This window comes from Bombus vancouverensis, chromosome 2 (assembly GCF_051014615.1).
Source record: "Bombus vancouverensis nearcticus chromosome 2, iyBomVanc1_principal, whole genome shotgun sequence".
NCBI classification, from domain to species: domain Eukaryota; kingdom Metazoa; phylum Arthropoda; class Insecta; order Hymenoptera; family Apidae; genus Bombus; species Bombus vancouverensis.
In genome coordinates this window covers 17,963,741-17,982,028 of record NC_134912.1, presented here as the reverse complement: position 1 = coordinate 17,982,028, position 18,288 = coordinate 17,963,741, and the positions used below count along the sequence as shown (strand labels likewise).

Here is an 18,288-nt window from a genome sequence, read left to right as displayed (position 1 = left end):
GTCCAGGGACTTTCCTCAGAGCATGAAAAGTTACTAAGAACTCCGTTTGTGGCTCCGCGGTGTAGCTCGAAGGAACGCTTCACTGAACTGTTGTTTGGAAATCGCTTATATAGAAACAGGTAGCAAAAGCGAGCACTAGCGAGAAAGGCTCAGTACAAGTGGCGCTCCATACAGGTGGCGCTCAATATAAATGGCGCTCAATACAAATGAACTCGACTGTAGTTCAACATTTCAAATGTACATTTTTTATTAATTTCACTATTGTTACAATTGGAAAATAAATTAATTAGCAAAATTAAAAAATTATGAGATAAAATTTTCTATTTTATTTTCGAATATTAATATCCACATCAAAATCGAACTTTGTTAAAGTAAAAATTTGAATACATAGGATACACTATAGATAACAAATATTGTATTTCCTTCATAATACATACTATTACGAAATTTCGATCGAATTATACGTTTACATAAAGTCACGCGTAACTTATAAAATTCATGTCACGAGAACACATGACGTGTCACATAATATCGAATAAGAATACAAAAAGGATTGTTTCTGCGTCAGCACCGTTTAAATTTACGTATCGATAAAATATCACTCGATTAGTACCAAAATGATTATAAAAGAAGTGAAAATTACACATTGCGAACAATTCTTTACACGCGATAAAATTCGTTATATAAAAATATTAGCTATATTTTAGATCGATCTAAAAATTTAAAATCGTACCCAGTGACACGAATAAATTTCCTGTAATCTGTAAGTTATGAAGTATATCAACTTTAATATCGAATTCGCCTTATGACTGAGAATATAATCAATCGAACCGCAAGCATCTTTGGCTTTATTATCAAAATGATTAAAAGATATACAAATCAGCGAAGTAATCTCGTCCTAGACGTTGATCATTAAAATGAACACAGGCAAACGTGAAATGATTTGTCTTTTTTTGGAATGTGAAATGCGCAATCGTTTCGTTGTGCTTCTTCATTATCACCAACCAGATTAAAGTTAACAATATAGGATTTGATTTTTATCGTGAGCTTTTGATTTTGTGTCTAAGCACATTTTACCCGTGTATGTATATGTAATTGTTGAGACCGTACAAACTTCTCTTTTTCTTCTTCCTTTCCACACCATATATACCCCATTTATTTTTTCGCCAAATCGTTCTTCCTTTGTTGGACACTGTGGTTCCTAATCGATTTATTTATTAATAGGAACTTTCTAAACATATCTAAACATTCGTTGTACAACGTTCGCAACGTCAACGATGTCCTTCAAATAAAATATCACAAATTCACGCTGACCATATTAATCAAAGATGCTAAAATCTTGATCGTACATATAAAATGAACGCTGCATTGATTTTTAATTCAGTAACAAATCTTCATTTATCAAGCTTTATAACGAAAGCTTCTCCCGGAGGTATGATAAGTTCTTTGAAATATACGTCTTTGCTTAATCTATACGATGGGCCGACTACCACATGACCACCGTAATAAAGGAAGGATAAATCCTTTGTTTGCGTTTGGTTGCCCAGGTTCGCTAAAAACACGTAAGAGTTTCGTCGTGGATACCATCGTTCTACCACGATCATTTCATCTTCTGCATACCTGTGAGAAGAAAGAATTTTACATTAGAAAATTTGTTTACGAACGATTATTATATTGTAAATTAAAATGTAAAATTATAATAAAATATAAAATTAAGTAAAATTATAGTTAAAAAATACATTGTAAATTTCGGTGCTTGTTGAAATTTCCTGAACAACTTTATCAAAAAATCACGTAGAAAATCATTTTTTATAAATAATATAGACAAAATAAAAGAAACAAACTCAACGACATTCAACTGACTCGAATATAAGACATAAAATTTGAAAAATTACATTAAAACCTTGATTATAAAATTAATTTTACCTAATATTACAGTTTGCCAGCACCTGATTCTCCTTTAGCACCGCTTTAACATAGATTGGCGTAGTTTCCGATCTGAGAGAAGCCATTTTAGCGATGGTTCCAGTCAAGCTAGTCTCCAATGGTTTCCTAGATTCCGGAAGCCAAGCCGTGACACCGCCGGATGTAAACTTAATCTCAGAACCGCCGATGTCCTCCCAATACATAGGAGCTAAGTTGTGCACGTGAGCAAGATCCTTATGATCTTTGCATTCACAGTCCAACATACCTATCTGAACATTAATCAGATTTGTAAAAATCGTCGTTTAAAATCGTCCAAGATTATCAAACATTATCATATTGTACAAAGATCACAGAGAAAAAAGTACGATTGATTTTAATGTCGTTTTATAATTAAAAAACAAAAGAAGTCGATGTAAAATAGCTAAGAACAGAAAGAACCTGCTAAATGACGCAAAAGATACGAATGCTAAGACAAGTCAAATTTTCATATTTTCGATATTTTCATATTACGACAGAAAATATCTTTTCAATTATCAAGAGTGTGAAGAAAGTTTATGTTTAATCGTCAGTGAAAGTACAAGTTTCATGACGTAAGATTACGCGACAACATATTTGTAAAATTGTTCCATAAGCAACGAAAATGAGACTTATCCCTTATAGTTTTTTTTATATATTTAGTTATTTTTAAGAAATAATATACGCTTCTCCGAGTTCCCGGACTTCTTAAAACATCTTATCGGTATATATTACAGATACTACACTCATATTATATCTAAATTTATACCTCGTCACCATAGAATATACTGGACGTTCCCGGAAGCATCATCCCTAACAAAGTCATAGCATGGGTAGCATTCTTCACGTTAATGGTAGAGGCTATTCGTTTCAAGTCCACGCCGCCTATGGACCAGTGTATCCAAGGATAACCCGGCTTTTTAAACAACACACCTTTTGTAATATGCTCTACTTGGCGCTTGATCTCTTTCGTGCCATTCGCCACGCGCAACGTAACATCCACAAGATCCATATTCATTAAAATAGAGTTTTTCGCTGCAACCAATTTGGCAGCGTTCAAAGCATCCACGTGACAAATAAGTATTCTCTCAGAGCCTACGATGGACTTCCAGTGTTTCAAGCTGCTGGCAAAGGAACCTTCGTCCACGTAATGTTCCAGTCCTTTCAAGTAAAACCCATCGACTCCCCTTTGCAACCAAATTTTTATAGCCCCTGTCACGTTGCCGTTCTCTAACACGTTGTTCACGTGTTTGGACGTGAGAGGATCACGCTGCGGGGTATCCAGAGAAGGTGGCACCGAGGACAGTGCTTCGCGAATCGCTTGCAGCGACATGGAAGGTGTCGTCGGTGTTACCTCCTGCAGAATCGTCGTTTCGGTAACGTCTCTTCTCTCACGTACGGCTTTGTCTGTTTTATTCGGCTTCTCAGAGGGCACAGTTTCGTTATACAAAGACTTTACAAAGGGATACAATGGCAGATCTAGAACGAGGCTCATGTTTCGACGATGAGTCTCGTGCACAAGCACGGCGAAATCATCCAACGTTCCTAATTCTTTATTCAGGTCTGTCAGGTTCTCGATGTTTGTATAATATTCAGGATAGTGTGCTGCTGGGAAGATCGAATTTAAGCGGATCCCACGTACGCCTAATTTCTTTAAATAGTCCAAACGCATCGTTATGCCTCGAAGATCCCCGATACCGTCACCTCCTTTCGAGGAATCTTGAAATGATGCGGGGAATATTTCGTAGAAGACGCTACCTTGCCACCATTGAACTGGAGGGTCGCACCTGTGGAAATATAAAACGATCTTTTACTCTGATTACTCTGATCATCTAACTTTTTAGTAAAATAGTAAGTTCGCGAATAAATGAAACAATCGAGTATCGAGAACTATATTCATGCAGAAGTGGACAAGTAGAAAATGCGTGCTACATACATACATATGTATACATATTTCTTAGTCTGGATAAAAAATATTTTTCGTCCTCGGTTATTGACAATCGAAATACGCTGTTACTATAGTTATAATATTAAACATATCCTTAATCGTCTACAAAACTTCATAGAATTTCCAGCCATTTAAAAAAAATTTGCATCTTTGAATTCGACAGAAGTTTCAAACAAACGTTTGCACGAATAAAAAGCTACTTTCAATATTTAACTAACTAACTAACTAGAACTGATTAGAAATTTATAGATAAGAATTAAGAAGAGAATGAATATTAAAAGGAATGAAATGAAAACAAACCTTCCTTTAACAAATTACAACAGTTCAGTCTTAAAAAATTCGAGAAAAAAATAGTCGCGGTATTTCGCTAATTAAGAGAAACGGTCTTGTCATATTTTTGCCTCCTGTTCTTCGTATATGTATGTACATATATGTATACATACGTACTTCTTCGGCATCGTGACGATTACACCAATGACGAGCGCTACGCATGCAGCCAGCACCGACATCAGAGACCAGAAGCATGTTTTCCGTATGAGTGGCCAGTTCCATTTCATGAAGCGATAATCCTTCGACGGCTTCGGTACCATCAGCTGTATCCCGACCAATGGTGGTTTTCCTCCATTCTCCTGATTGTAAAACTAAACAGTTACAGTCTAGGTTCTTAAGGGTGTTAGAAAGCAGGCAAGCGATTAGTGACATGGGATAGACACAGGTAGTTCATCACGATTCCCTCCACCACGACCAAACGACCAAATTGACCAACAGAGCGATACCAGTTCTGTTTTGGTTGGCTGTAACATCGCCATTAGCGTGATTGTACATCGATATCGAAATGCAACTAGCATCGTGCCAGGGCAACGATCTGGGCCATTCTGAAGTATTTTCAATGTTTTGTATATTCGTATCGTCAGTCTCTTTGTTTTAGATTTGCCATTCACCGGAGCATAAATTTCAGAATTACTATTGACGTCGAGGGAAGCGATACGTATGTTTGGTTCGAACGATAACATTGGCGAACACGTACATATAAAAATAAAACACGTAGCTTTTAATTATTACTTTGCAATATTTGTACCTTGATCGAGCTGTTTCCGAGTAGAAATCGCTTGCGACGCGAATGTTGTACAGAAAAAAAAAAGGGAAATACAGATTTGATTGGCGTTTCGTAAATATTGCGTACGACTTTCTAAAAGGATTTAAAGATCTTTTATATCGATAATTAAAACGTAATGTTGATATAGCTTAGATATCGTAATTCCATTGAAATCGATTATGATCTTGTATGAATGTTGTGCAGAAAAAAAGGAAAATACAGATTTGATTGACGTTTCGTAAATATTGCGTACGAATTTCTAAAAGGATCTTTCATATCGCTAATTAAAACGTAATGTTGATATAGCTTAGATATCGTAATTCCATTGAAATCGATTATGATCTTGAATTTTTCGTAAAAAGCTTTTACGTTGCTAAAAGCGTGCAATTTATTTATTGCAAACGCTGTTCCGTATGTGTGAATCTTCTGCGGTTCCTAGTATTCATAACGCGAAGACGTTGCGTATGCCAAACTTATCTAACATCATATGACAATGTCAAGGATCCTAAATTTTCGATTACTCCAAGGAGTATATCATAGGTTCTTTAAATAGTTTGTTTCTATAATAGCGAGTCTTTGAATATATTAGACGTGCCAGAGCTAATGCAATGTCTTGATGAATTGGTTTTCAGTCGGAAATGGGACAATTAATGTGTCAACAATGTCTCAAACAATTACATGTATGACACTAATCGATGGAATCTTAGAATTTTGCTAGCATCGGGCTGAATTATTACGCGTCGACATACACCGATAGAGATATCGTACGTATTTTTCATACGATATACACTTTCTTTTTCCGTAGTAAAGATTTATCGAACGCAAATGGACATATTGCGACAAACGTATTGCGTTAACAACGTTTGGCAAACCAGTGTTTTTATGTGCCAAATTGACCAAAGTATGCCGAATACAAAACTTGCACGTCGATATTCAAAGAGAAAATATGAAATTATCTGATAAATAGAATCTCAATTAGTACGAAATTATAGCAAAATCCGTCATGTACGAAATCCTGACAAAGTTCCTTTTTAAAGACAATATTTTTTAATATTTGCGATACTCTGATATATAAACGCGGATCAAGCGACCAGCGACCAGCGACAGTGGTTAAATATACGATATTTTCTGAGAAATTACATAATCTAAATGCTTTATGCAACACCTGGAGAGTGCGTTATTTTTCATTTTCACGGTAGATTTTCCGCTTGCCTATAAATTCTTACAACGTCATAAATGTTTCTATAACAATTTCATAAGAACCATAGAGGATCCTATAAAAAGAATAAGTCAATAAACCAGGTATACTATTGTTATAAACACCGTATAAATATTCGATTAAATGAAGCGTGAAAAGAAGATACACATAGAAGGGTGAGCTTGAATGAAAAAGACCTAAATAGGTTAATTTCCCTTTTGCGCGAGACGCTCGATATCGACCATTCAGTAAAGAAGAGTGTCAATTTTCACATCGCTTAAAAGTTCATTAAAGGGCTTACGGTATCGTTTTCACCAACTATACACTCTGTCGCTTATGGTATCCATAATCATAATCCTACCGCGGAAGCCAAACAATTTAGTAAGGTTCAAAATTTACACCTTTTTACGTGTATCACAGTTTCTCCTTTATTTATTCATTCGTATCGTTGTCCTTCAATAATCTTTTTCTCGACTGGGTATTTCGTTGTATTATGAAAATTAAACTTTTGATAAATAAAATAGTGGCGCGACTAGAAATGATACTACGTAGAAGATACTACGTAACATAGTGGAGCACTTAGAATTCTTAAGCTTTTAAAGTAATCCTTATGGTAACGGTACTCGGTTAGTTAAACAAAAAATGTGTTTATGTGTGCATATAACGAGAGGCGAACGATTATTTTAAAATGCGCAGTTGATTAGCTTAGGAAGCTTAGCATGCATAAGGAGAATCAAAATCCATGAAAAATTTCAAATGAGAAAGAAAAATTTTCTATGTAATATTCTGCGATGCTCTTATACATTTTTTATGTGTCTCGTTTAAAGAAAAAATAGAAAAACCGCATATATATTTCATACAAAGCAAACTTTCGTATTTGTCATTCACAAGACAGTTGCTCGTACAAGGAATGGATATTTAAAGACTCTTGTAAATCTTCACACACACACATATATATATACATAACAAATTGGATTTTGAGGGATAAATGTGACAGCTATTAGAATCTTTTTATTATAACATGCGATATTAAGATATCTTAAAATTTCTTTATCAATTCATATGTATAACAACTCACTGATAATCCCATGATCTCATGATAATCTCACGATCTCTATTGATATACGATACGACGATCAAAAATTATTGATCTTCTAATAATATTTGTACGGTGAATGGAACAGAAGTTGCAATCGATGAATGAAAGAGTGTTTAATTACGAGCCGGTGAGGTGAAGACAAATACAGCGACGTGTACCAAAAATAAAATAAAAGTACGAGACGCGCATATGAAATTGAACTTGGCATAATTAGAACAAAGATAGAACAGGTGATCGGCCGTGGCCAAAACAAAGCGTGCATTGCACAAAAGCGAATAAACAAAGTCATAAAAGTTACCAAATGACGAACAATCGTACGCAATTCTCTTGTTAGACGTTATTACGTGGACCTTACAAATGACAATAAGCCAGTAACGATGATTTCGCACGATTTTTATCGAGGATTTTTTATTAGATAACGCACTTACGCTATCCAAATTATTCACAGTGAGGATGTAAAGAAACATAACGATTTATTACACTGTGCAATCCATAAATATGCAAAAAGCGTAAGAGTACACAGTCGGTCGCAACGTATATGTATTGCGGTAATATAATTAACTCTCTGCTGGCTCGACGTTGCATTTCATCACGTTCATCTTTCCGTGTACCGAGCGATACGCGAGGTACTTCAATAAATCCTTTCAGTAACGAACTTGCTTGCCGTCAATGGAAATTCGAAAATATAAATATCATATAATACACCAATATAGCTGTTATGAAATACTTTTTCATAAATCGAGAACAATTATTAAAGCACGTACTGATATGAAAGAAAGGTATTCGCCGAACTAACAGAGAGTTAGAAAGAAAAAGAAAATATCGTAGATAATTATTGTACGTATTATATGTATGTCAACAGTGGTATCGCTGATAGAACAAACATAGCGAAATAAGTATATCGTACTAACACTGGTATACAGTATCAAATTTGACAAAATCAAACCTGAAATTGTGCAAAGATGTTCCAACATCTATTCTTAAACTTAAACAATACTATTAATACATCTTCGTAAATGTAAACAACGATATCGATAGTATGATTCTTTAAGTAAATAACGATATTACGATAATAATATAATTTCTTAAATAAACAATTTCTAATTCACTGAAAGGCACGTATACACCGTATGTAAATATCCATTTTAGGTGTTACAGACACGTAACGTCTAGACTCTGGACAATTGGACAAGAATAACAACGCCTACGCTTTTTCACGAACGCGCTGTATCTGTTCTGTCAAGTTCATCTCGCGATACACTGTCTCTCACGGACGCTGCAAAAAATTTTCATGAATAAGTAAATTTCCATAAAACGCTGCTTACCAGTGCTTGAGCATCGGGTGCAAGATGTTGATAGGCTGTGTTCAATTGCGTCAATAGCTGTGCACAAACGGGTTCGTTTGTGTCGCTGCTGCTTCCGCTGGTCGTCGATTCCACCATCGGATCCCGCGAACTTGGTTCTGCAATTGATTCACGATGTTCAAAAAAAAAAAAAAAATTGTCTTTCGTCGACCGATCGCGCGCGCTACACTTGGATCGCGTATCGAAATTGAAAAGCTTCGCGGCTTTGAGTTTCGTAATTGTCTGAGATGATCCAATCATCAACGATCGCTGTTCATCGACCAGACAGAATCGACGTCAAAGCACGCGTCGATTCTCGGCTATTGTTACGGCCAGACTTCGTTACGATTAATTTATCGCTTCAATTGAAACCGGATCCCGTTAAAGACATTTTATCGTCGGCTTAAGTGCCGTGTATATCAACGGGGCCATTATATAAGATCCTCGAGAGTGACAAGCATCTAAGTACTTACGCGTTTCGCGTTGCTTGATAGGGGAGAGCCGGCAATGATTTTGTTCAATTTCACTAGACGGTAACCGCGGAAAAGCGTGAAACGAGTATTTTCTACGTTTCACTAGTCGTGAACGATGTGCGTCCTGATAGTGCAAAGACGTGGCCAAGGTGTAATATTGTATTGCGTTAGAAAAAATTAGTGACGTAATTGATACAAAGAAATCGATATATATATATATATATATATATCGATATATATATATATATATTGTCAAGTAGTATCGTTTAAGACAGGTTTTCAACCAGAGACACGCGGGAAATGTTTTGAAAGTACGTTGCAATCGTTGTATTAGCTGCTTATTAAACCTTTTATAATTTTATAAGATTTCTTAAATGTTTATATTATTTTTCTATTTACGAATGTATGTGATTTAAACAGGCGTAATTTAATGCGTATATACATACGAGTAGTGTTTGATGTTTTATTTTATTCCCATTGTTCCCTGTGACTATAGTTCTATCTATCTATGCCATTCTTGTACAAGTATGCAGAAAGTACGTGAAGTATAAAATATCGAGAATCGCTGGTTTTGAAGTGTCGACGGCTGAAACTGTAAAGGATATATCGATTTGCCAGAAATTCACCATTTAAAACATATTGCCTTTCTCCATAGTCGGGTAGCATAGGATTCGTGATTTTTGCTTCTAGTGCAAAGTGCAAGTGTTTTCTTCTTTTTACGAGAATCGAACGAAATTTGTTCTTCGACGAAACAGCTACCGACGAATAGTGTGTAGTTAAATATATTACTACATAGTTGATAATTACAGTGAGATGAAAATAATAAAAGTGAAGTAATATAAAATCGTGACTCTATGTGGATAAAAGTGAACGTTAATTTTGTTCGAAATAATCGTATGTTTTTACTGGCAAGAACAAAAGCTGCGAATATATTAAGAAGCCAAAGAACAAAACATATATTTGCTTAAAATTTCTAATATTTTTCATTGGACTTTTCTAGTACCGAGTAATTGGACGATATTACGTTGTAAACGATTGATTAGAGTATTTATAGTGAAAAAAGCGACAAGAGGCGAGAATTATAATTTTCTCAACGTAACTTGATCTTTCCATGATAATAGTATTACCGTGTAGAAATTAAAAAGACAGAAACATCATCATCAACCCTAATTGGCGGGGAACGTTTAGACGAAGATCATCTTTTTTTAAACAACAGCGAGGAATAAATATATGTACTTAAAAGATATTTCGACGAATTAAACGTACACGATATACGACGTATAATGCGCATTTATTTCGTAGAAATTGCTATATCTAATCTCCGGCAATATTTCTGAAACCATAAAAACGTTCAAAGAAGGCCGCGTATCTTTGATTAAACTGGATACTCTGTCCAAAGTTATTAAATGGCATAAGCGATTTTATTACACTAACTATCACAAACAAACAGAACGGGCTTGAAAAATCGATAAATTATCCGTATAATTCTGTAAAGATTGACTTGAAACAACCAGCAGAATGAAAAATGCACAGACATAAGAAATGGGTATACAAATCAAAGTGACATGGAAAGCTGCCTAGATTTTTCAGAAAGCGGTAATATTATTTAGTGATTGTTGAGAGAAATAAATCAAATCCATCAGATCGACAAATTAGGGTTCAAACTTTGGAAAACGAAGCAAACGCAATTCTTGTACGAAGTCTGTTCGAAATTAGAAATTCTAGGCCTGAACTTCATAACCAAAATATCTACCACCCACGTGCTTTCTAACGATTTTTTGAATATTGAGTTCGGTAAGACAGAATGCGTTGGTTTTATCAGTCTATTTTTATTCCTCTCTGACACTAGCATTTTACTCCAATACTACGTCAAATACTAAAAGCTAAGTTTTTCATTTATCAAAGTAGATCGATACTTTCAATTTTATTAATTTCGATCGCGATATATTATTTTTTATCGATTCGAGCATTAGACGTTTACTGTGCCTAAATTAATCGTAAAATGCTTAAGACAGTATTATTTCAATGATTGTAGTCATGCGATTTAAGTATAATACACAACGTTACATGTTAATTGTTTCTTTATAGGAATAATCCTGTTCGAATACGAAAGGAAATAAAATTGCAATTTTGTAATTTTATTCTTTTCATTTAGCGTTAAATTCAATTAGTTATTTAAATTAAGCAATATTTACTTATTTATAATACTTACTTACAAATTATACTCATCTATAATAAGTATTAACTTATTATAAATAATTAGCCATGCCACTGCGCCACGCCAGAAAAATTACTGAAAATTCTCAATGCGAGAATTGATTGTAAATTTTAATAAATAAAAAAAAAAATTAATAGCGTTAATTTACCGTAGACATTGGAACTTCGAATGAATTACGACTGATCTTTCTTTCTTCTCTCTCATTAACTATATTGGTCCTTGGACTTTGTTACTCGATGGCTTTTCATGTATTTGTTCAAATATTACGCGTACAAAAAGCCATAAGTGTATCTTTTAATAGATTATGACGTTAAGATTATCTATAGATTTTGCTTTATGTTAAAAGGAAAAAAAATTTCACTTATACGCTATATTAAGATAAACTTTCATTCTAACCATTTAAAGCTCTTCGTAATAGAAAATTAGATATTAGATATAGAAAATTATATGCAAAGCGACTAGTTATTCATTTTTTATATAATTACATCCATAGTATATTTATAATACATTCATAACACATTCATAGTACATTCGATACTTTGATAAAAGAAATACTTCGTTAATTACCAATAAAAATTAATTATTACGTATAATTGAATTAGATCATGTTTAACGTTTGTTTAACAAATTGTCTATCACAAAACGGACACAACCAAAACGGTCAAAAATTCCCGAATTGATTCTAGTCTTAAGATACGACAGATTACAACTCGATACAGATAATATCATAGTAAAACACGAAACACGTGCGATTGATATTGTTAATTGCACGATTACACGGAAAATATGCCAATTACCAATAGAAACCTACCATCGTTCAGTACTCTACTCGAGCTGTTCACTATATTCATGAACTCGTTAAGCCCATCCTCCTTATTAATATTTTCAAGCGTTGGTGGAGGAATCGATTCCACGGGTTTTCCTTCCGAGGAAGCGAAAATGGTGTTGATTTCCAAGGCATTGTTTGGTTGAGTGGCCGGTGGGCTAGGAGTTAAAAGCGGACAATCCGACGCCTCTTCTTCCTGGTAAAATCACAAGCGTTCGATATGCGTTATGTCATTTTTCTTTCCAACAGATTTCCTCACAGATTATTTTTACCATTTAAATAATATCGTTTGAAAGATAAAATAGCGAAACAGCCGTATTTCTTCTAAACAAAATAGCAACATAGATTTGCTGCATTTCAAAAGGTAAAACAATGAACCAGATGAGCGATAAAAGTATATGTACGAATCGAATCATGCGTATGTATGTTTAAGTAGGATTTTTGCACACCACATTAAATATATTTGCCTACAAGTAATTTTATAATTTTTAAATGCATGTTATTGTTGTACAGTGAAATGGATGGATCGATGATTCTATTATAATATTTTTTATATTATTATAGTAATTATATACACATATATGAATTTCATCGTATTGTAATTACGAATGCTATTAATAATATTTGTATTATTACGTTATCGTATTAGTAAATTTAATTGATTAAAAAAACTTCCTCTCTCTCTCTCTTTCTCCCTCTCTCCCTCTCTCTCTCTCTCTTCCATCATTGAAGAATGCCACAAATTCCATTATATTTACCAAACTTTCCAGAGAAGTTCTATCGCTAAATATTACTCGCTTCTTAAGTTACACTTCTCTATATTACCTTTTTAATTTTAAATGTAATTTTCAAGATTAATTTTATTTTCAATTAAATACAATTCCAATTGCCGTAGAACGTAATATCTTGTTATGATCTCTGTTCAGTATGGTTTTCAAATTTATTCTTCATAAATCGTATACGCTGTACTTCCTAAATTAGGCTGGGCCAACATACATGATTTCTGGAATCATCTCCACGAACAAGCGGTAAGCTCGTAATAATATTATCGTAGGTCTGATACGCCACAACTAAAGGAAAATGGTATCTCTCAATAAGAATCATCTTGTGGATTACACAAACGAATATAGCGTATTACTCATCAGATCAGTCTCTGTTTCTATTATATTCTCTGGTATTATCGTCAGGTATATTCAACAAATATTACTGCAATCGTATTTTCAGGATTTATCCCTTGCCTTTATTATTTTTTAGTCTTATGTGCACACAGAGTTAACGTTGTTCATGAAAAAGTTAAGCTTGTTTAGAAGCAAATACTTACTCGAATGTTGCTTGAATTTCAAGCAAATAAAGAATTTGTTAATTAAACGAAAAATATTTCGCATATAACTACTTGTAAATATGACTTTTAATGTAATTTAAAACAACTAATATTCTACGTTGGAACTCGATATGTACTACTCGTTTGTCACTCCTATCGCTTATCTGAAATCAATGTCGGTATCTAAGCGTATACCTATCATCTACAAAACAAAGATTAAAATAAAAGATCATCACACTACGATATAAATATCGTACACATTTTTTAAAACAAAGCACGTGAACTTATCTTACCGAGATTAACTGAAGCGTTAAGTACAAATTACTTGTAATTGCAGAGTGTCTATTTTAATAGCTAGACCTTATATCTTAGATGTTAATCTAGCGAGTTAAAGGAGTCTAGGAAACCACATGCTATTAAACGTAGCTAAATATATATACATGTAGCGTGAGAAAACACAAAGAAACAGAAGAACGAAAGAATAAAGCTACGTTATTTGCGTCGAACACACCTGTTGGTCCTGACTTATAATGAGCTGCCGCGAACTCGGCGATGACGCAAGTTCAATTGGTAAAACCACCGACAAAAGACCCTCAGGCTTCTGGATATTCATGTCTGTCGAATGTAGAAAAATCTAATTTGTTTTATATTCTCAAACTATCTTCGACGCCGAACAGCAGGTGAATATACACATATCAGATCGTTCTTTCGATAAAACATCGAAACGCTTCGCGTTTATTTCTGTCTTATTTCTCATTTCTCTTTCCTTTTCTTTTCACTCGCAATTTCATACATCACGATTTTATTCCCGTCTTAATTCCATCCTGTTTAAAGAGTACTCTCCTATCGTCCAGTTAAAACCATTACATAAGCACGTTGGAAATAAAAAAAAATGCCAAGTGGCATTTTTGTTCGCTTGAGTTGCTGCCCAACGCAGATTAACGAACGAAATTACAGCTGCGCGTTCTACGATGAAATACGATCTTTACGTGGACGTATTCGCGAGTGTAAGTACGAGTTGCACACTGGTAAGTATATGACACATAATACTCTCGAACGAAACGCAAACCTCGGTCGTCATATTTACGAAGCACGCGGCGCGCCGACTGGCAAAGTGCGTCGACTATTGATCGAAAAATTCTATGAAGCACGCGTTCGCCGAGCTACGATTTCTTCCCCTAATCCATTAAACGGGATCGTTGAGAAGGGCTGTCCAAACGATTCTCGGGATTCGTCATTGTTTCGTTGTCACGCTCTTTCAAGCCGGTTCTTATGTCATATTACAGCGCTTGTTCAGTTCAAACCAAGTTTGTTTATCGTACAAAAATTACAATATGGCCGTGGTCATTACTGGACATTATGCATTTATGATAAACGTTAAGTTTGTAAAAATGTGCTTAAATAAACGTAATATGGAAAGATATAAGAAATGTCGAAATTACGTTGTAATTATCGTCATAATAGATCGTTACGTGGAAATATATTGCCGTGGTATTTTGCCAGAGTTCGCCTTAATATAGTTCTTACAATGCGATGAAAAAATCGCGATTCTAACGAACTCAAGCGGACCTTGACTTTACTACGACAAAAGGGATTACCGAAACGTTTGTTACCGTTAGATTATAGATTTATGAATGAAAAAATTTCAAGGTTTAAAAATGCACGTAATGCACGTAATATATAAAAATGCATAAAATAATAATTTAGTGTAATAGTTATAATATTTAGTAGACGAAATAAATCTCTGGTACGATTGTCTTAGTAAACAAATGAATATGCATAAAAATTCGCAGTTTAATGATAATATTTGAGAATGAAACGAATCTCTATTTGGATTTTGCGTTTTTTATTTAGTTCGTAAAAAATATGAATTTGCACAAACATCACTTGACCTGGTTGTTACATATAAAAAGCACGATCTTTTACGTGTAATATAAACTAAGTGCAACGAGTAATTTCTGGAGATAATAAAATAAAATTACTTAAAAATTAAAAGTCGTGAAAATATATTTATAAATTCTTATCGATTTGAGGAAAAAGAATATGTCTAATTATTGGAGTTATTGCACACATGCAAACACTGTTAGTGAATAGAGTTAAATAACAGTGAACTAATTGTGAAATAGGGAAAAAATCTATCGAATTTGATCTGGTGAAATTCGGTGATACAATTGGTCAAGTAGTATCTTTAAACGATACGTTAATTTGAACGTTTATGCTTTCCCTGTTTGTTAACGTAGTTCTAAGAATAAGAGACAACAGTCACGTCGATTCTGTGCTAATTTAGTTTGTAACGAACTAATTACAAAATAAATATTTATACACGTGCAAGACTTTTATGTTCATCTTCTATGAACACGTAATAGCAGTTACAAATAAATCGAAGATAATTTTGTATTGCAGCTGCTACTACGATGTTGTACAAACAATGCAACAATCGAAAACGCAAACCGTTTATCAACTATTGTTAAACTGTGCATGTATATGTAAACTTATCGTATCTTCATGGATACCAATAATTAAAGTAATGGAAGCTTGTTTCAAGAAACAGACGTTTAAAAAGAAATTTGTTTCACTTTCTTCAAATATTATATTTTTATTTCATTGTATATATTTATATATCTTATTATAGTTATAGATTTTTGCATATTACGAGCATCCTGTATATTTTTATACGTTTAAACTTTCTATAAATGCATAAACAGCCGCAGTCTAATAATCACATAAAGTTATCACTTCCCATATGAAAAAAAGCAACTACTTGCGCAATCACACCTTCTATCATCATCACCATCACTATACATTCAATAACGAGATCATTTGGAACATCATTATTAATATAACGAGTAATTCTAAGTCACCTACTGTATCGATAAGAATTACGAATTATCCAAAAAATTCAAATTTATCTAATTTACCTGTAATACAGCCGGTTACCACAAGACGGCATCGGCAGAACACCTAAACACATATAGAACCGTCCTCGAGAAATCTTCACCCCCGAGGAATCACAAAACTAACAAGAGATTTCTTTCGAGACCGGTCGGTATCTCAATACGTTTGATACGCCACGACTCACTTTGTCTACGTGTGCGATTTTCCACTACCGAGAAACCTACCAACGAAACAAGGACAACAAAATCACTACCGAAGATAATGTGTGTGGCTTCGGATGTTGATGACCATCCTGCAGTCCCCAGCCGTAAAGAGAATCGCGTGCCTCCGCGTAGTATATTTAGCAACACCGTTTCGTTCCGTTTAGTCCCGTGGTCTCTCACTTTTCTGACCGAGACGTTCGCGCCCTCCTCGAGTCTGCGCTCTTGTCGATGACATACATGCAATTCATCGTATCAACTGTGATGGTTAGAAGCTCAATAACCTCCATGTTATATCGTTTTAACAACAATCGACGGTGTAGTAAGATTGTTTAAAAAATTAGCTTAGAACTCGAACGTTCATTTGAATTTCATAAACTTTATAGATAAAGAATTATGTAAAAGAAATACGGAAAATTATTATCGATCCAGAGAATTAAAGAATAGGAAAGAAGCTATTGTAAATTTTTTCGTTTGCAATTCATAAATGTGATGCATTTTGTATATGATAAATGTAATAATAATGTTTATGAGAAGAAATTGTTTAAATAGCGAGATAATTCTATAAATTGTTAATAATATGACATTAAAATTACGAATAATTTTAACAATATTAATTTTTCTAAATTTCCTCCGTGGCCCCTTTAAACATGTTAACATTTATACACGTTGTTTATTTTATTTTCTTACTATTTACCGATAGTATTTAGATGAGGATAATATCGCACATGACAGTATCGATTGGTTCTTGTCTGTGACCATATCCATTGATTAAGTACAGAATAGACGCGATATTAAATGAAAGTACTATAAGATATCGTGTCTCACGTTCTGAAATACCGACCACGGACATGATCAGAGTGTTCTATTTATAACACCGCGGCGCGACGATTGTAATTATTCCGTTTGAACGTGATTCATTAATTCAAACAAAAGTTTAGTTAGTCTTGGTCAATTTGTATGTTAAGCTCTATATTATATTATCGTTATTCGAAATTCAGAGCATTTTAATCATGATATTGAAAAAAGCGATTGTTCGATTACCAAACTTATACTGAATAATATACTGTAATAGAAACATTTGCGAATATCTCAGAAAGTACAGTCGAACGACGGTAACATGTAAAAAAGGTTATTCAGGATATTGACCTTGACAATATATTTTAAGGTTATTGAAACCGGTGAAGTTGTCCGCTTTGTAAATAATTACCCTTATGTCCTTACTGCTTACGAGTTCTTGTTTATGCAATAGTAATTCACGTTCAGATAAATAAATTCAGTGACCAGAAGTATATTTAATCAAGCACTAACCAAAGTTTCGTTTGAATATACCGAGCGCGTTCGAACGAACTAATTACAATCGACGCGATGTTATAAATTGTAGAGGGCGAGAGGAGCATTCTGGTTTCTTCGACGTCGGTATTTCAGAATATGAGACGTGTAATCTCATTTAATGCGACGTCCTAATATCCTGTGCTTAGTCAATGGTGAGGTTAAAAGCTATGGAAACTACATTATCGACAATATGTCGATAACTTAATTAGAATTTGTAGTAAATTTTCAATACACTTTTTAATGATTGAAAATTTATTTTTCTTTCTTATTTTAAAAAACATACGAAGAAAGACAATTTTATTATGTTTATTTATAGAGATTTTAATGTCAACGTATTTTTGCTAAATGCATTTTATTACCAATTTATTGTTAATAGAAGATACATTCATTGAGAT

At 33.9% G+C, this 18,288-nt stretch overlaps 1 protein-coding gene across 7 annotated transcripts; it reads right to left on the bottom strand.

Annotated features, from left to right (window-relative positions):
- Positions 1–303: 303 nt before the first annotated feature.
- Positions 304–17,907, bottom strand: LOC117166613 (maltase A2). 7 transcript variants are annotated; one of them, XM_076627789.1, is made up of 8 exons: positions 17,769–17,907; positions 13,975–14,078; positions 12,128–12,338; positions 8,608–8,744; positions 4,337–4,530; positions 2,711–3,728; positions 1,927–2,195; positions 304–1,620 (listed from the first exon to the last, which is right to left on the bottom strand). In XM_076627789.1, the coding sequence occupies exons 2-8, from the start codon at positions 14,074–14,076 to the stop codon at positions 1,395–1,397; spliced, it is 2,157 nt and encodes a 718-aa protein (XP_076483904.1). In that variant the 5' UTR covers positions 14,077–14,078; positions 17,769–17,907; the 3' UTR covers positions 304–1,394. The 7 variants fall into 7 exon arrangements, with proteins under 7 accessions (XP_076483904.1, XP_076483905.1, XP_033206613.1 ...); XM_076627790.1 differs by lacking the exon at positions 17,769–17,907 and adding an exon at positions 17,256–17,704; XM_033350722.2 differs by lacking the exon at positions 17,769–17,907 and adding an exon at positions 16,382–16,817.
- Positions 17,908–18,288: the final 381 nt, after the last annotated feature.

Excerpts from the sequence above, each read along its gene's own strand:
- LOC117166613 (XM_076627789.1), bottom strand. The coding sequence starts at position 14,076 with ATGAATATCCAGAAGCCTGAGGGTCTTTTGTCGGTGGTTTTACCAATT. Across the intron at positions 12,339-13,974 it reads TTATAAGTCAGGACCAACAG|GAAGAAGAGGCGTCGGATTG; the intron begins GTGTGTTCGACG and ends TGATTTTACCAG. Across the intron at positions 8,745-12,127 it reads GAGTAGAGTACTGAACGATG|AACCAAGTTCGCGGGATCCG; the intron begins GTAGGTTTCTAT and ends AATCAATTGCAG.